Source organism: Populus alba, chromosome 3 (genome assembly GCF_005239225.2).
Source record: "Populus alba chromosome 3, ASM523922v2, whole genome shotgun sequence".
Taxonomy (NCBI): domain Eukaryota; kingdom Viridiplantae; phylum Streptophyta; class Magnoliopsida; order Malpighiales; family Salicaceae; genus Populus; species Populus alba.
The window spans coordinates 18644050-18664073 of NC_133286.1; the positions used below are offsets into that span (position 1 = coordinate 18644050).

The 20024-nt window shown below is 32.6% G+C and overlaps 3 protein-coding genes and 1 non-coding gene across 4 annotated transcripts; 1 reads left to right on the forward strand and 3 right to left on the reverse strand.

Annotated features, from left to right (window-relative positions):
* Positions 1-291: 291 nt before the first annotated feature.
* LOC118054562 (uncharacterized) lies at positions 292-785 on the reverse strand. The gene is made up of 2 exons (XM_035066202.1): positions 565-785; positions 292-487 (listed from the first exon to the last, which is right to left on the reverse strand). The coding sequence occupies exons 1-2, from the start codon at positions 783-785 to the stop codon at positions 292-294; spliced, it is 417 nt and encodes a 138-aa protein (XP_034922093.1).
* A 157-nt stretch (positions 786-942) lies between these two features.
* TRNAQ-UUG (transfer RNA glutamine (anticodon UUG)) lies at positions 943-1014 on the reverse strand. The gene has a single exon. It is a non-coding gene; the product is annotated as a tRNA-Gln (tRNA).
* A 7906-nt stretch (positions 1015-8920) lies between these two features.
* LOC118054461 (bidirectional sugar transporter N3) lies at positions 8921-11000 on the forward strand. Its single transcript, XM_035066057.2, has 6 exons — positions 8921-9134; positions 9505-9541; positions 9654-9864; positions 9973-10134; positions 10227-10346; positions 10442-11000. The coding sequence occupies exons 1-6, from the start codon at positions 9086-9088 to the stop codon at positions 10724-10726; spliced, it is 864 nt and encodes a 287-aa protein (XP_034921948.2). The 5' UTR covers positions 8921-9085; the 3' UTR covers positions 10727-11000.
* A 1269-nt stretch (positions 11001-12269) lies between these two features.
* LOC118054462 (serine/threonine-protein kinase PBS1) lies at positions 12270-17780 on the reverse strand. The gene is made up of 5 exons (XM_035066058.2): positions 17170-17780; positions 16392-16600; positions 15029-15218; positions 13361-13752; positions 12270-13245 (listed from the first exon to the last, which is right to left on the reverse strand). Exons 1-5 carry the CDS (start codon positions 17288-17290, stop codon positions 12769-12771), a joined length of 1389 nt encoding a protein of 462 aa, XP_034921949.1. The 5' UTR covers positions 17291-17780; the 3' UTR covers positions 12270-12768.
* Positions 17781-20024: the final 2244 nt, after the last annotated feature.

A 20024-nucleotide genomic window follows, 5' to 3' on the forward strand; every position in this document is an offset into this window, starting at 1 on the left:
CCAATAAATTATAAAATAAAAATTTAAAAAGGCATGTGAAGTGACACTGTCAGCAACTTCATGCCAATTATAGCATCATTAATTAGAAAGAACATAATTTTAATAAGCATGTAATTAATTATTAGTTTAATTATTAAGGTTAGTTAAATTAAATATAAGTTATGTACACCCATATGTACATACCAAGAAAAACCTAACCCGACCCAGCCTTGCCCAGCTTGGGGGAACTTTAAATACACACCGCTGGACTAATTTCTAAATTTTAAAGCTGCTGACGTGATTCTCACACCCTCATGCAATTCCTCTAGACCCGACAACCCGATAAACCAGACCCAAATCCTTGGCTTCCTGACCCGAGAACCTCAGACCAGTCAAGGCCAATTCCATTGCATTACGAAGCTCAACAATCCCCGACAACCTCTGTAATGTCCACGAATCCGCCGTTAATCCCAAACCAGCTTCCTTAACTGAAAAGAAAGCATCTTTACTGCGGAACCAGATGTCACAGGCTATCACAATATCAGTACCGCCACCAATACACGCTCCTTCTATCGCAGCGATCACCGGCTTCCTGCACCGCTCGATCGCTGTGATTGCGTCCTGCGGGAACTTAAGGTCTCATCAGAGCCTCTCTTTGACAATCCACGATCGCCAGAATCGTTGGTGATAGAGTTTAGAGTTCTGATGTCGATTCCGGAGAAGAAGGATGATGACAAACGCGTTAGGGTTTTGTCGATGGATTGGAGAGCAATTGCGAATTCGGCGAGGGTCACGTGATAAGACATTGCGCTGAGATAGGCGGTAGGGATTTGAAGTGGAAAACACCTGGATTTGGGGATTTTTTGAAGATATGGAGAGTATAGTAGTGCTCCATTTCTGGCTTTGTGGTCTCTGAGAAATTACTCGAAAAATTAATGAAAAAATTAAATGAAAGAAGATAAAAGGTCCTACCGGGAGTCGAACCCAGGTCGCTGGATTCAAAGTCCAGAGTGCTAACCACTACACCATAGAACCTTCCTGAACAATTCCACTAAATCATTAACTAAATACAATTCTAAACTAATAATTTTGCATGTATTGAGAATTCGAGTTAATGCGGTTGATTGTTGATTGGTCCACTCAGGATTGATGCAGTTCGTGATCTTCGGAGGATTCACTCAACAGTGAAAAGTAAAAAAAGAATGACGTGCCGATCACTAAGTGAGTTTGAAATGCTGCAGAGATAAGGGATACTGAAGATTTATCTTCAGCTTGCACGCAATCAAGCGATTTCCACTTCATTTTTGTCAGCAGAAACACAGGGATAAGAAGTTGATTTGAAGTTGGGGAGCTCAGCTTTATATCGCCTAAAAAAGCATGTCTACATCTGTTGAGCTTGCTGGAATGTTATTAAATGAATCCAGTAAACATCCACTTAAGGTTCCCACAGCTGCAGGGAATGCATTTGTCATGATCATCATGTTTACTTACCCCACCTGACCTCTTATCACCATAATGATGTGGTGAAGTGGCTAAAACCAACGGAAGAAATTGAAGAAGAAGGCGACACTTGAAACGCACATACCTAGTAAGTACATCCGAGGTTTTTCAGTGAAATTTGAAGTGTGTTAGCCAACGGATCACATCCTCTAACAGCTCTGCCTAGGTAGCTAGCTACTGTCTACATTCAATCATAATAGGAGATGGATGTCTACAAATCATCAATAACTATCACACTACTACCAGAATTCTACATTTTCCAAGTGGAATATTTCATCGGTACTTAGACAATGATTCTGTCAACATGATTTTTAACGATAAGCTTATTGGTAGTTACTGCTCGTATGAAAGTCTTTTCTAGGTAATTCTTGTTTTGTTGGTCATGGGTAATGCAACATGTAAACCTCTAGAATTAATATTGAAAAAAAAAAAATGTTACCGCTATCATAGTTAAATGATGATTTTTTTAATATTACTAAAAATTTAATTTTATTGGTGATTAAATAGTGGCAGTGACATTTCCATTAATTTTTTTCAAACTCTCTAGAATATACCAAAGAACTTAATCCATCTATAAGACCGTCAATAATTTTACTAAAATGATTTTTTTAAAAAGATCTAATAAACTGAGTAGAAAATAATTTAAAGAAATTAAATTAAAATAAGAATCAAATATTCATTATAGATTTTAAAATTTATCATTTCAAATATAATTCATCTAGAAGAGAGTGAAATGGAGAAGGAGGGAGTCTTTGTCGGGACTGGGAAGGCAATAATAGGGAGAACATGTACCACGCATCTGTGATTTCAGCTTCATGTATAATTGTTGAAGTTCAGTCGTCTCAACACTAAGTCATTCTATCTCAACAATAAAGTGGGCTATCCAAACTTCAATTATTTCATTTAAAATCATATTAAAATCTTGAGTTTGAATTCTCGAAAACAATTGCGAGCATCCAATAGTTGAAACACTTTGGATTGTCTACAAGTCATCGCTCGTAGTGTTTAATGTATCGTAAACCTAATTTCTATCAGGTCCACTTGATAATCCTTCCTCTAATCATAGTTTCGAATGAGTCGAAATATTGTTCTGGGATCTCTCTTGTAATTGGGTGTTATATGTTTCTTGAAAAAACAAATTCATCAAATTCAAAAAAATAATAACTTAAGAAAAGCAATTGTTGAAATCTAACATACCATGAAGTACTGAGCTCGGCTATCTAAGAGCTGTTGCACCCCTTTATGATGGTTATCATTTCATACGTACATTTCCACAAAAAGCTCAATCGGTCTTGGTTCGTGTTCAAGAATTTTATCTTGCAAGAAAAAAATATTGCTGGTTAAACATATCTTATAAAACAACAATTAAAAATATAGATGTAATAAAAAAGAATCTTACCATCCATTTTACATGCAAAATAAACAAAATGGATCCGTTGGTAGGCATGGTAATGAAACTGTGAATATGCGAGTTCCACTTCTCTGCACTAGATTGTGATCATTACATGAAATGATCGGACGTCACATGCTAAATATATTTTGTCCATACAACTTTTGAGATATATGAAGGTCTAAAATTCTTTTAAACCGCCACATCTTTCAATCTTGGAAGCTCTCTTTTTTTTAGCATATTGTTTTGGCTTTTTTAGTCTTGTATCAAAAATCACATAACCTATATGGTAGAAATGAATTATCGGTTATTAAATGAAAAATAAAATTTTAATATTTGGATAAAAAATATTTATTTTGATTTCATTCTTTCCTAGTTATAGCGTGATTCTCCCCATAGCTCCTTGCAACAACGTTGGTAGCCCTGTCCTAGTAAAAATTTTCCTTGCAACTCAAATTTGTAAAAGAATTAGTTCCTTAATATTAATAAACTAATCGAATTAATATAATAAAAAGATATTTAAGTTAATATTAACCTTGAACTTTCTGAATCGTGCATCAATTATTGGTTTCCATTCAGGAATTTTGGGAACCTTATTCCATTAAAATAATTACACTTCCATCGACCATTTCATCGTTGATGTTACCGTTCAGGTAGCCTTAATATCTATAAACCTAAAAAAATATGTATATTCCTTGATTTTATTGAAAACTAATGGTGCACCTTATTAAAATGTTTCAGGTTTCACCATCGGATAGGTGCACCATTACTCCATCCATCACATCATGTGAATGATGTCATGTTATTGCTCAACAGTCTTTGAAGACATGAATAATCTTTGGAGTCTATGAGTGACTGAAAAATATCCAAGTTCTCTATATATGGCAAGGGTCATTCCCCTACCGATTACAAGTTTGTAATGAGCATGCTCACATGTTTTGTACTTAGTCAACTCTGTATTTTCAAGGCGATATAACATGCAAAAGTTTATACACATGTTGATTTTCTTGTATCCTAGGCCAAGGGGTTTTATCATGGATTTAACAATGCTTATAGCCCATTCAACAATCATGTCGTAATCGGCCTCACTCAACCCATGATTTGACTTAATGGTGAACACCTGTGCAATGACTGATAATTTACCGTTATTCATGTACCCATTATATAATGATTTGCCATAGTCTTTTAAAAGATAAAAAAAACCTGGCAGTGTCTGTATATAGTTCTTCATCTATTATTGGACATTCATCTGCATAACTTATATTCATTCTCATTGCATTTATAACCATATTCCTATAAGGATTACTATTGTCATCTATAACTTATGCACATTGCTAAAACTAGAAGTTAACATAACCATCATTTCTACCACGATCTCACAAGGAATATATGGTTCTCCATGTGCAAACCAACACAAGTATTTTTCTATGAACCATTCCTGTAGAAATTTCATAATTACAACATCTGGATTGAGAAAATTTTTATTTTAATCCCTCTTAAATGAACTTCTAATACCGCATCCACTAATATTTTTTGGATTAGATAGTGTATAATTAATAAAACTCTCAACCCCATTACAATAATTTATCTCGTGCAATCTTTTAAGTGAATATCGATATATCTATAAACGATAATCCATTACTTATATCAAACCTGTATAGAAAATTGATCATGACAACATGTATCAATTAATTATTTGAACTAAGTAAATTAGCTAACACTGGTTTAAATAAAACTTATTCAATATACTTTAATAATATTCTAATTATTATCAATTATCTATATAAATTCAAATTCATATACATTTAATGAATTTTTTAGCCCAACAATAAAATCAAAAAAATATAAAATGAATCCATTAAATAAGCCATTATTTATTTCATTACAGAACACCTAAGTCACAGATTCAAAATCAATTTTTTTTTTCTAAATTACAAACAAATTTAATTTTTCAAAACTTTAAGTAAACTCTAACATGTATAAATCATACATTTAGAAAATAAAATTCTATGAGAAAAAAAGGCTACAAAACAAGTAAACACGTAAACAAATTACATATACTATAAAAAATGCAATAAAAATGAACTTTTTAAAATCAAGTTTAAACAAAAAATAGGTAGTTTTGCTTATTTAATGTGAAAAATCCAAAAAAAAAAATTAAATAAAAGGGATACTTGCAAACTAAGTTTAAGGGTGACCGAATTTATTTTGAGAGGTTGATTTGTAATAAAATAGAGGATTTTGTTATTTGTTGTGGAAAGGGGGGAGGGGTGTCGATGAATTCCACTTTCATGTTTATTTTTTTGATAATTATGTTTGTATACATAATATATCAATATGTTTTTTTTTTTTTTTTTTTCACCAAGTAAATATCAAGAGAGCATTTACTTTGATGTTTATCTATAAAAACTATTTTGTCAAAGGAATCGACCTACTTACTGGAAATTTTCTCGTTTTTGGTTGTCACCTTCCAAGTAGTGTCAATTGTGCGACGCGTTAGCTCATAGCATTTGATATTTTCAGGAAAAAAATGTCAGCCCCAGGGTTGGTTGGGTGCACGCCTTCCACTTTTTTTCACCCTGCTGTCAGGTAGAGATTACATATACACGCTGATTTGAACCCTTTCTTTTCTCAGTGGGTTTCTTGCTCAGTTTGATGTCCCTTTAATCATTGAAATCGGAAGACCAATAATTGTTTGATTACAAGGACAGTGATCGTACGTACATTTTTACATTTAATTGAAAAAACAGACAAAAACACAGGATTAAACGCCTTCACGGAAACACACAAAAGCCGTTGATTTCATTTTCTCTCTCTCCTCTCTTTATTTCAAGGAAAATTATCAGTATTTTCATGTTTTGTGGACATGGATAACAGAAGTAGCACCAGCAGTGGGGTCCTCTCGGTTCATTTTATGCACCTTCCAGACTACCAGACCGTAGACCGTCTGGCTTTGGGTTTGGAAACGTGATTTAACTTGTATTTTAAAAAAATTATAAATTAATATGTTTTTAATATTTTTAAAAAATTTCCAAAAACATCCTAAATTATTACACCCCAAATCCTTATTACATATAATCAAATTAAACAATACCGATAGTTGGTTTACATATTTCAGTGCTTCTTTCAATTAAACAAGGTTGAGTTTTAATTTTATAAATAAAATATATCATTGCTCAATGAGTTTTATTTTTTAGTGAATTAACCTGGTTTAACTAGATTAATTAGAGTCTAATGAACCTATAAATATCAAAATCAAGAAAAAAAAAGAAAAAAAACAGTAAAATAGTGGATTAGAAAAGTATTTTAAGCTTCGACAAGAACCACAAATTGAGAAATGAAGGCCGCCTAAATATATAACATATTACCCTAAACAAATAATAAAAAATAATCATTGATATTTATGAAATAGCCATGTCAAATATTTTTACCAGTTGAAGGCCACCTAATTAAGTAATATTTTAAAAGGCGTGAAAAAAGCACTTTAGACTTTCCCTATACCTTTCACTTATTGATATATTCCAAGTGGAATATTTCATCGGTACTTAGACAATGATTCTGTCAACATGATTTTTAAGGATAAGCTTATTGGTAGTTACTGCTCGTATGAAAGTCTTTTATAGGTAATTCTTGTTTTGTTGGTCATGGGTAATGCAACATGTAAACCTCTAGAATTATTATTGAAAAAAAAAAATGTTACCGCTATCATAGTTAAATGGTGATTTTTTTAATATTATTGAAAATTTAATTTTATTGGTGATTAAATAGTGGGAGTGATATTTCTATTAATTTTTTTCAAACTCTCTAGAATATACCAAAGAACTTAATCCATCTATAAGACCATCAATAATTTTACTAAAATGATTTTTTAAAAAAGATCTAATAAATTGAGTAGAAAATAATTTAAAAAAATTAAATTAAAATAAAAATCAAATATTCTTGGGTCCTGTGTAGCAGTCAGGTTCACTTAAACTTGAGTCATGCAAGTTTAATGTTATTATTAATATTATAAATATTACTTTTAGGTTTGGTATTTTAGATCAGTAATTGCAACCAAACCTAAAACTATTGGGTATAGTTTTGCAGAAAAACCTAATATTTTTAAATTTTAATTTTTTTGATATTTTTTATATAAAAAAAATAACCCATAATATCACAAGGTAATGCAACTAGTTATATAAGATATGTCGTTGATTATGCAAAAACAGATGGCGGCTTGAAGGGGAAAAACAAGAGCAAGATCCCCTCCATAATGAGTAAAAAACATGCGCGCATGGACACCAGCGCGTTTCAAACAAAAACAGAAATACTACAACTCATGCCTGCCGACGTGGCAATGCGTGTTTGTTTTTTTCCCTTTTTCTTTTTGTTTAGAGAATTCAAGAAGAGAAGAAGAATTATCAGAGGAGGTATGGAAACCGCTAAAAAGAATATAACAAAAAACAAAGCTGTGCAGAGGTCAGGTGAATTGAGCTGTGCAATCGGGGATAGCCTTGCTGTATGTTAGTAACGTAGAAACCTTACCTTAGAATTATCTTAATTTTCTATTTTTTTATAAATAGAAAACCAAAATAAATTAAAAAAATAAAACAGAGGAAAATAATTAAGTAAGAAATGAACTTATAGATTAATTAGTACCTGGCCATGTAAAAAAGGATTAAAAGAGAAACATCTCTCGGTAAAAATATTAGAAGAGATTATTTTTTTGTGTGGATACATGTCCATTAATTGATGTGAATTGTTATTTGATCAGTACTATTGATCGTACTTAATTTAATAATATTTTTTGAAAAAAATATCTTTTTATCGTCTATCATTTCATCATGCCTACTTTTTTTTTTACTTTTCTATTTTTTATAAATAAAAAATCAAAATAAATTGAAAAAAATAAAATAGAGGAAAATAGTTAAGTTACAAATGGACTTAAAGATTAATTAGTACCTAGCCATGTAAAAAAGGATTAAAAGAGAAACATCTCTCGGTGAAAATCTTAGAAGAGATTAATTTTTTTTGGATACATGTTGATTAATTGGTGTGAATTGTTATTTGATCAGTATTGATCATACTTAATTTAATAATATTTTTTTTCAAAAAATATCTTTTTATTGTATATCTTTTCATCATGCTTACTTTTTTTGTATTTCACTATTTTTTTAATAAATAGAAAATCAAAATAAATTGAAAAATAAAATGGATGAAAATAATTAAGTTATAAATGAACTTATAGATTAATTAGTACCTAGGCATGTAAAAAAAAAAGGAAGAAAAGACAAACATCTCTTGATGAAAATCTTAGAAGAGATTAATTTGTTTTGGATACATGCCCATTAAGTAGTGTGAATTGTAAGCACGCGAGGAGGAGGGTAAGTGGGATAAGGAAATGTAATGACCGTTTGTTTTCGTGGCTTAGTCAAACATATTAAAAAAAAATTAATTTGTATTATTTTAAATTATTTTTTTATGATTTTTTTATTGTTTTAATATGTTAATATCAAAAATAAATTATAAATATTATACTTTCTTGTGTGATTTATTTTTAAAATAAAACATTTTAAAAAACAATAATGAAGAATTACAAACATTAACATAATTCTGAAAAGAGAAACATCTCTCGGTGAAAATCTTAGAAGAGATTAATTTTTTTTTATACATACCCATTAAGTGGTGTGAATTGTAGGCACGCGAGGAGAAGGGTAAGTGGGATAAGGAAATGTAATGACCGTTTGTTTTCGTGGCTTAGTCAAACATATTAAAAAAAATTAATTTGTATTATTTTAAATTAATTTTTTATGATGTTTTTATTGTTTTAATATGTTAATATCAAAAATAAATTATAAACACTACACTTTCTTGTGTGATTTATTTTTAAAATAAAACATTTTAAAAAATAACAATAAAGAATTAAAAACGCTAACGTAAGTAGGCAGAATGAAATGGGGCAACGTCACCTACTAATTCTCTACCTGTCACGCACAAGAATGAACAGTGTGAGTGTTTTTTTGTGTATATAAGGGCTGCGCAAAACTCTAGCTTTCCATCCGCTCCAATTGCTTTCACGAGATCATTGAGAGAGAGGGTTATAGTTAGCTAGAAATCCTCGGACAGAACGCAGGGGATTCTCTTGCTTGAATCCCTCTGCTTCTCCTTTTTATCACATATAGAGAGATCAGATTGTGTTTTGGTGTTTTTTACTTTATTTTCGAGGAGGAAGTAGAGATGGCAGTGACGAGCATTCTCCATTTGGCATTCGCATTTGGCATTCTGGGTATATATATATATAGACATAACATCATGATACATGCAGTTCGTTTCTAGCTAGATAGTTACTTGCAATAATGCCTACAGATCCTTACTTCTTCTACTTAATATGAACGTGGTAATAAAATTATGTTCTACCTATACTCCTTTCCTCTAGAGAAACTAAGCTTGGCAAAAAATAGGGGAGATTATCGAGATATCTTCTTGCCACCTTGCAGAAAGTTTAAAACAAGAAAGCATTTATTTTTTTTTGGTCAATCCTAACTGTGTTCCCGTTCATTTTTTATTATTATATCGAAATGGTGATTCATGTTGTTGTTTATTTTTATCGATGACAAACTGACAAATCAATAAAATTCTTTTTTGCCTGATGACAGGAAACATTATTTCAACCATGGTGTACTTGGCTCCAGTGTAAGTGCAGGGCGTTTTTCTCTAGCTTTATAAGCAGGATGTGTTCTTCTTCATTCTTGATTATGAAGTTCGATGACGGAATTGTAAGGAAACTTTTTTTTTTTTTTTGCAGGCCAACATTTATCCGAATTTTCAAAAAAAAATCAACAGAAGATTTCCAGTCGTTGCCTTATCTCATGGCATTGTTCAGTTCTATGCTTTGGCTCTACTATGCAATGCTAAAAAAAGATACAATTCTTCTTGTCACCATCAACTCATTTGGATGTATCGTGGAGACTACTTACATTGCCATCTATATTGTTTATGCAGCAAGAGAGAGCAGGGTATATATATACCTTCATCGATTACCACCATTGCTTTATTTGAAACTCAAGTCTTAACTTATAATTAACAATCCAGATTAATAATAGGAATTGAATCTTCGGATGCAGGTCTCAACAATCAAACTCCTTATTTCTATGAACATGGGGTTGTTCTCTTTGATCCTTCTCCTTGCACATTTTCTAGTGAGTGGTTCAGTACGTGTTAAGGTTCTTGGTTGGCTTTGCGTTGCCTTTTCCGTGTGCGTCTTTGCAGCACCTTTAAACATCCTGGTGAGTTTTGACATCTGAACCGAGATGCGAGTTCGTGATCTTATATAGCTAGCTTCATGTTTTTCATCTATCGTTTACTGGGTTTTTTGTAGAAACAAGTAATTCGAACAAAGAGCGTCGAGTTCATGCCCTTCACCCTGTCATTTTTCCTTACTTTGAGCGCGGTCATGTGGTTTGCCTACGGCCTTCTACTCAAGGACTTGTGTATCGCTGTAAGTAATTTCCATGCATTACTTCAAAACGACAAAATATCTACCTATTTCAGTTCAGCCATCAACTGATTCTGTGTTTCCTTGTGAACTTGCAGCTTCCGAACATCTTGGGCTTCATCTTGGGGTTACTTCAGATGCTGCTATATGGGATCTACAGGAATGCACAGAAGGTTGAAGAGAAAAAGAAGCTGCCAGGTCAAAACTTAAAGAGTATTGTCATATTAGGCGCAGTAGGGGCCCCTGAAGTTTATCCGGTCGATGCAAAACCTGACGTGAATGGAGGTGCTGAGGAGCACGACCAGACAGAGGAGGCTAAGGAGGATGAGAAAACCATGGAAGCTTCACAGGATAAGCTCCAATCAAATGAATGTGCAGTTTGATTTACATGTATTTATTTATTACAACCTTGTTACAAACTTCCTCGCCAATGATCATACGATGCCATGCCATCGATCCCCTACCAGTAAGTAGCATTAATTTCATGTTGTACACTCTGTAAAAGCGGGATGTGTCCGCTTCTCTCCTGTTATAAGGGATGTATGAATCAAAAGCTTCCCGCTTCTCCCCTGTATAAGCGGGAAGACTTCTATATGTTAATTTTGTATGTTTTTTATCTTCCACATCAATATACTTGACCGAGAGTGCTTGGTGAAACAGACAGTGTAGCATCTTGCGAACCCATCTTCATGTCGTCTTCTCCGATCGACCCTTGATTCTGGGCAGGCCACATAAAACACTTCCACCTTAAGCCCGTGTAGGGAAGGTTCATGAATTCTGTTTCGTTATTGCGGTGGCTTCTAATTTTTTATCTTTCTTTTGCTTCTAAAGTACTGTATTAAATTCTTTTAGATGTTTTAAAGAACACTTTTTTCATATTTTTTAATATATTTACAGAAATCTTGCAGTTTCTATGGACACTGATCCCAAAGTTCCAATAAAAAAATATAAAAATAAAGAGTCTTCTTTTTTTTAATCTCTAAACCAACCCCTTGGAGTTAGATCCCCTTTCATCTAATGCAACATGAGAGAGACATCCATATTTGATAAAAACATGGTGCAGCTGGACCAGAGTATAGATAAAAACCAGATAATTGGTCTGAGTATGCGCAGTAGGTTAAATTAATTTTTTCCTTAACATAAAAAAAATCATGCAAGTGTTTTTTAATAAAAGAATTTTTTAATCATAAATTTAAAATATAATGTTTATTAAACGATATCTTTTTAAAATATTAATACAACAACATATTGAATATTAAATGATAATTTTTAAAATATTAAGATTAAGATTATAAAATATTAGGTTGACCAAGATTTCTTATCAAATATATAATCTAGGTCATGAGATTCTAAATAAATTATGAAGGTCAATTTCTAATTAATTTAATGTCGAAAAAAAATTAAACTAAAAAAAAAATACCCGAGTCAACTCAAGTTAATTTGCTAAACCTATAATTCTGATCATGAGATTGAGATAACCTCATAGAAGTAAATCAGAAAAAAAATATGAAACTTAATTTTTAATCGACCTGATTTTTGAAGGATTAAATAAAAAAAAAATCAATTGGTGTTAACATATTAAACTTGCGATTTAATCATAAAACCAAGATAATCATAGAAAACAAATAAAAAATTATTATAAAGCATCACTTTTAACAAATCTAATATTAAAAGTTGAAATAAAAAAATTAAATTTATAGAATTGTTATATAACCCAACAAAAAAAAAATATAAAGCATTATACTTAAAATAATATAATATTAAAAAAAATTAAAAAAAATTGTGAAAGAGTAAAATTAATAAAAATAAAAAACATACCACGCGAGAACGGGGAAAAGCAGCTCTGGTAAAGTGGTCATTAACAGGGAAAAAGCAATCTATTCTGTTATATGGTTGTATTTAATCTTTTTCACCTTAACAAACAAGTACTTTAAATGCAAGCATTCATCAAGAGATTACCACATCAATTAGTTGATAAAATTACAATAATTACTCGGTAAAATTTTGTCGAGGAATACAGACAGCAGAAATGTTTATTCTCAGAAGGAACCTACAAGAGCAAAAAGAACACGTCCCAGACGTCTTTACTCTCAAAATTTTATAAACACGTCAAGTTCTTTTCTTGCTCTCCTAGCTGATAATGTACACCCTCAGATTATGCTTTTCTTCGTTATCATCATCATCATCATCATCTTGCTCTATGTTTCAACGAAAAGGAAACTAAACAAAGGGAAGAGAAAATGGTAAAACAAGTTTTAAGAAGAAACCGGCATCAAATTCCTTACAAGCAGCTGTCTGGATGGACAGTCCAAGCAAAGCTTAAATTTCCAAAGTTTCTTCTTTACTCGGTGGTGATGAAGTGCAGGAAACAAGACAATAAGGAAAAACGATGCCAGCCAGGCATTATTACTACTATTATTGCGTGCTATCCATTACTGCCATCAAAACTTCCTTGAGCGCTTTGTCGTCTTTTTTCTCTCCAATTTTCTCCCCACATCTTGGCCTCAGCAACAGCTCGTTCTCTATCCAAATCCCTGTTTAACATCCTAGCAGTTTCTCTTGGCGAGTCCTCTTTCTCAGATCCATCCAAATCCCATTTGCGTCCAGATCCTCCGCCTTCCTCATTCCTTGATAACTGTCCACCTCTCTCCTCTCTATGTCTCTTCTCATCCCTGTCCCCCAAACCTCTGTAGCCATGACCATTAGGTTCATATGCCTGGTTTGCTAAATAAGAAAGTGCGGTGACCACATCCCCAATGAGAGGACGTGCAGCAGCTTGCTCCTGGATGCACATGGATGCCACAGCTAAAGCCTGGTAGAGTCCTCTCATTGGATAACGTCCCTGAAGTCGCGGGTCTGCCAATTTTGAGAATTTCCTACGATCATTGAATAATGGACGTGTCTGCATAATTGTAGAACCTCCGTCAACTCACAATTATTACATGAGCATAGGAAATACGTGTGACAACAAGACAATAAAGAATGGGGTAAACTTCAGATTGGTCAAAGATTATTACCCATGTCACGAGGTTCTGTTCTCCATGTGGTCGAGTGCTGTCAATGGCTTTACGACCAGTAATCAGCTCTAAGAACACTACCCCAAAACTGTAGACGTCAGATTTTACAGTCAATTGTCCGGTCATGGCATACTCAGGAGCACAATAGCCATAAGTACCCATAACCCTGGTGGAAACATGTGACTTGTCCCCGGTGGGGCCAAGCTTTGCAAGCCCAAAATCAGAAAGCTTTGGATGAAATCCTTCTTCAAGTAATATGTTGGATGACTTAAAATCCCTGTAAATAACAGGAGGACTTGCTTTATCATGCAGGTATTCTAAGCCTTTGGCTGCACCTGCAGCTATCTTCATTCTCGTGTTCCAATCTAGTGGTTCCTTTTCAGGTGGAAGGTCTGCAGAAGAATCCATCAACTTCCAGTGAGTAAAATAACATTAATAGCCACTCCTTCCCTTCAGCAATATGAATTTAGTTGACAAAAAATATGCAAATCTGTTCAGTGAGAAGCAACTCGAGAATTGTACACATACACCAAGCATTAACTTCACATTATCCTAAAATCTCAAGCATGACACTTCATTTTCCTTTGAGTGCTTCAGTGCTTTAACATCTTAATAGCCTACTGTGTTCAAATATCAATACCTGCCTTCTTATTTGCCGATGACCATCATGTCCCTTGTAAATTTTACTTTCCTATTTCAAATTATTCAAATTAAAACTGACACAATCTTTGATCTTTGAAGTATTCATTCAAAGCAAGCAACCAATGAATTGACAGTTGAAAAATATTAATGTGGAGGTTAATCTATCTATTTGAATGATTAGACAATGCCGATCACAGAACAGTGAATTCCAGCTTCTAATATCTCAAAAATAAAAGTCAATTAAGAAAATGAATACAGACCTTGTATTTATTTTGAGCATTGCCTCAGAAATAAACATAACTGTTTACAACTAAACTACCTTATTCAAGCATAATTTTACACCGGTCAAACACAAGTATTGTAACTAATTTACAGCAGCTATTGAAGCAATGTCTCAGTTCTATGATGATAGACATTACACTGTCACTGGCTATCTAAATGACAACCAAATCCACCTCAGCTACCAGAATGTTTTAGCATCATCATGGTACAATCAATCCAAAAAAGGGAGGAGAACAGAAAGACAAGAGAACAAGCATCAGGCTTTTTATGCACAGCCGAGTTTTTCATTAAAGAAAATCAATATCACCAGCCAGTAAAAGGGACAAGAAAGAGAGATCATGATACCTCCTCTAACCATAATAAGTGGTGAAAGCTAATTGGTTCAATAAGCCATCCAAAATGTCCCTACTTGTATATTATCCAATAACCTAACTGACATGACCATGCTCTTGTCTTTGCTTTAACCAACCTTAACACTATGACATCAGTCATGATGCTCTTGTATATTGTCTTTAGCTTCTCTATGACATCAGTCATGATGCTTCTTAGGTAGTCCAATCGTTGAAATTTGTCTTTAAGGATATTTTTCACTTTGATGCTCAGCATTGGGCGGTGATTTTATTGTGACAGTTCAATGATTGAGTTTAACACTGATAGTAAGAAGCTAGTAACCCTTGATAATACAAATAAATGAGAAACAATAAATATTCAAAATTGAAGGTTTAGCAATGCAGGGAATGTTACCATGAAGGTGATCTTCCAATGATCCCAAGGGCATAAATTCATAGACAAGAAGCCGCTGATCCCCATCAGCACAATAGCCAATCAGGTTCACAAGGTTTGGATGATGTAAAAGGCTCAGCATGAGAACCTCCACTAGAAATTCCCTATTACCCTGGAGGCCATTCCTATCCAATTGTTTGACAGCAACAGCCTGCAAAAAAAAGGAAGAAAGGAGAAATGAAAAGCACTCAACCATTTTCACCTCTTAAAGGAAAAAAATGTCCCCTTGTTAGTCCACAAATGTATAATATGAATTTCAAAGAATATCCTGAGCATAATCCCACCAGACTTTCACTGTGATATCATAATTTTATGCTTTGCATGAAGAAGAGTAAAATTTGTTAAAATCATTCATATATGCTGGTCTTCCCTTGAAACACTATCAATTTCAAGCAGTAACAGCAGCCTGGGAAGGATACAAAGTCAGTTAGAAGAAAATTACGTTATTGGGTTGGCCTATGTTTAACTGGCCTAAATATTAAAGGCACTGTTGATGACTCGTTAGAATAATAGCATCAGCCTATCATGGTTCTGATATCAACACAAAGAGTATAACAACCACGCTCATCTATTGGTGACTTAACAATACTTAAATCCTTGGTCTCCCAATTCAAAGAATGTGATATTCAAAAGACAAATCCTCATAACTTGATATTCTTGTCCTCATCTAAGTTGGGGTAAAGGAGAAACCACTTTAGAATTGATCTCTTGTGCTAAACTGTGAATACTGTGAATGAAGTAGATCAGATAGGTATGCTGTGATAAATAAACCACGGAATAAAGGAAATACATCTCAATTACATTATGCCTTCAGAAATGCAAATGGTTAAGAAACCATATATATCACATCGCAGTAACTGATACAGTTTTTGCAGTCTTGTTTTCTGGTATATCTGATTGACCAGTGGCTTTAATTTACTTTCATGTGATTATAAATAGCATTTAACTTTGGAATCAATCTTGTATCGAATTCAAATCTGTTTTATAAGGATCCTGAAGTGTTGTTGTACCTGGCTCTGTAGCGGGGGTTGGCAACTGTCTGTGATACTTTTATACATAGAAACATCCATCCATCATAGAACAAAAGGTCATTTTGTTCTACAGTGGTAATGTTTTTATTTTTCAAGATCATCATGACCAATTCAAACTTTGCAATGTCTAACTTCATTTTTTGCTTTTGCTTTGTATATTGGTGATGCCAATTTCAATTTTTCATTCCTCTCATTATTTCAAGCAACATAATTCTTCAACAAAAAGGAGAGGGTCTAAATCAATGCTTACAGGTGTATTAATCACATGAAGCAAAAAAATTAGAAGAATTTACCTGACCAGTGCTCTCAAGACGCCCTTTATATACACGTCCAAATCCTCCTTCCCCTAAGAAACACTCTGGCCTAAAATTCTTGGTTGCAGCTGCAAGCTCACGAAAAGTAAAAATATGAGCAGCTATATTGACACCAGGTGCATCCTTTGGACTCGATAATTCCCTTTTGGATTGCACGTCATTGCTTCTTGATCTGAGCCTGTCAGCTCCTGTAAATTCCATTAAAAAAAAAAAAACCTCAGATCAATAGCCATCAATTACTTTCAACTGCACACAATAATATCAAGAATGTAAGACCTCAAATTTAGGGATATCAATAAAACAGTTGCATAGCAAGGGCCACAAACTGAACCTTCAATCGATGATAGTTCCAGAGAGACTCAATACTTAGAATTTTAGCGTAAGTTAGCTTTTGAACAAATTGATAACTGAATTAAGTTACTAATACCCCAATCTTTCCAACCTTGTAATCTCCAATCAGATCCAATCTGAATGCTCAAATTGATCGAAAGATCCCATTTCACTAAAGAAAGAAACGCTTTTTACAAACAATATGAAAATCCAGTGGAGTCTACCAGAACCAATCTTAAACCTATCGTTCTAAGATTTGATCAAGTACTGGCAATAAAATAGGGAAAAGTGCATTACTGTGATATCAACAAGCAATCAAAATCATAGAGTAACCAGATCAGATCAAGCGATGACATAAATAATGAAGAAACAACTAATTCAAAGAAAGCAAAGAAATTGATTATCGAGAAAAAAAATAACAACTAACCAGAAGACAACTTAGAAATGTTAGAAGAAACTGGAGGCAGAGTTGGCTTTAGATCAACAGATTTTTTCTCTTGATTCAGCTTCTCTTCTTCCCTTGAATCAAAACAAGAAAAACAACCCATCTCCAGAAATCCAATAACAAAGCGGTTCACGAATCCTTCAAAACTCAGAGATGCAACCGAAACTCAATCAGAATTCATTACTCTAAAAACCCATTTGTCTTCTTCTTTTTTGTTTTTGCTTGAATATATGTTTCAGCAAAATCCCATCAAAAGAAACATGGAATGAAACTCTGGTAGTTAGGATAACATTAACTTCTCTCTCTATCCCACGAGTCAAAACGACAAAGCAAAGGAATCGACAAGTTGAAGAAACACCAATAGCAATAGCAGAGGGGAATATAAAGAGACTTTATTTTCTTTTTAAAAAAATAAAAAACTTTCTTGGGTGTGTGTTATTGCTTGCGGGTGAGGAGAGGGAGGGGATTGTTGGCAGAGAGAGAGAACATAGAACGTAAGAAGAGAGAAGCCGGCTTTTGCTTTTGTCTACACTAACTACTAACTGCACACACATCCAACTTTATACAGAGAGAGAGAGAGAGAGAGAGAGAGAGAGAGAGAGAGAGAGTGTGATGGCAATGGCATCTCTCTGTAGAGTCTACCCTTCTTTTGTCCATCTTTGACCACCATTAAAGAGCTTAAATGGTAAATGCACACCATTTTTATTTTATTTTTCTTAGCATTTGTGTGTACAGTGTGGCTAAGCCTGTATATTCTTACCGCTTAAATGCAGAAATTACCATTTCATTTTGGTTCTTGCTTTTTGCCTTTTTCTAGTTTTACATTACAGAATCAAAGGTAAAAGCGGTGCGAGTTTATGTTAAAAAAAAAAAATAGGTGTCAAATGGCGGGAATTATGGAGGAAACAAGGGGGTTGAATTTGATTATTTTATTTGACGAGTTATGCAATAATTCAGTAGCGGAATTTTTTGTTTCTATTACAGTTAACGAACGACATTTGATTTCTAAAGTTTGAATTTTATGATCAGAATATGTTTGTTTACGAGTTGCACTCGTGAAAAGCATTAAAATTGAACTTTTAATGTGTAATTCTGTATTTCGGTATATTTTTTAAAAGTATTTATTACTTTAAAATATTTAAAGTGAAATTTTTTGGGCATTATTGTTAAACTATAAAAATATAATTGTTTTGAATTTTATTTTTCATCATGATAAATTTTCCTATTAAAGTATTTCTTATTTGTTTTAGTGAACACAATATTTTTAACTATAATTATTGATTTAAAAAAAAAATAAGCAAGCTTATAAAAAATATTAAAATAATATGTTGTATTTTATTTGTGATAAAAGTTAAAACAAATCTTAAATATGATAAAATCAAGTTCAAAATCTATTTTAAAAATTTAAGAATAAAAAAAAAATTGAATCGAATTTTCATGAATAATTTCTTATTAGTATTATTATTTTCATATTAAATACATAATAATTGAAAAAAATATTAATATTAAAATAAAAAAATATATAATAATATTTAAAAATTATGTCAAAATTGAAGAGTAAATGAATCTAATAATTGTTTTATAAAGAAAGAAAAACAAGAAAAACAAAAAAAAAATACAAAAGGGTTAGGCCTAGCGACTGGCTTGCTAGTAACATGCCAAGAGTGCATGCACCTAGAGGCCATGGCCGTGAATGGACCAATAATTTTATTTGTTCATTTAAAGATCATCCACCTCTTATTTTTATTAAAAAATAAACACAAACAATAGGTTATTTGTGTTTGCTGTAAAGATAATAATGTGTCTCTTTTTGTTAAAATACGAATTGCGACCTTAGAATTGCCTTGCAAGTTAACCACTTGAGCTAAGACACAACTTTTATTTAAAGTGATGAAAAAAAAATATTAATTTGTTTAATTGTTCATATGAATAGTTAAACTGACTTTCAGCTTTTTTAGTTTTTGGTATAACTAGGCTTAAAGGAAAGTGTTTGTGCTTTGCTACGAGTCAGGTTAGAAGTCCAATTATTGCATAAAAAACCATTTAGGCATCGTTACGATGAAAAATATGAAATGCGAATTAAAAGCTTGACTTGTGTTTTGTATAAAATTAATCAACCATCATGTGTTAATAAATACAAGGAAAAAAAGGCTTGGTGTGGCTTGTTCAACATAACAAGTTAAGAGGTGAAATGGTCACCTTGTTCAAATAAAGATTTGTCTCTAAAAAAAATTCATGTTGCTATCATTTTAACATCTGCCTCATCCTCACACTATCAAGTTTAAATGCGGAATAACAGACTATCCAAGGATTAAATCATAAAAAAATAGTGTTTGAAATGAAAAGATGACGATATATTGTATTGACTCGGGTTAACCTAAAAAAATTATGACCGAAGTAATGAACATGAACACAATGAGTTAACTCAATTAGACAATCTTTCTCTTTCTTTTTTCTTCCTTTATTTTCTCCCTAGATGGGCTTTGATCGACCTCGGTTTGTATGAAGTTTTAGACTAATTTAAAGAGTTATAAAAGAATTATGAATGATTTTTTTTTTTTTAAATAAACTTCATGTTGTTGTCATTTTAACATCTACCTTTCCATCAAAGGTTGTTATAGAATCACCATATTTTCTCGAAAGAATTCAAGGAGATATATGTGGACCTATTTATCTACCATACAGACCTTTTAGATATTTTATGGTATTAATTGATGCATCAAATAAATAATCACATGTTTGTTTACTTTCTACTCAAAATGTTGCATTTGCTAGATTAATAACACAAATTATCAGACTATATATATGATTTTATGATTATCCAAACAAGAAAATTC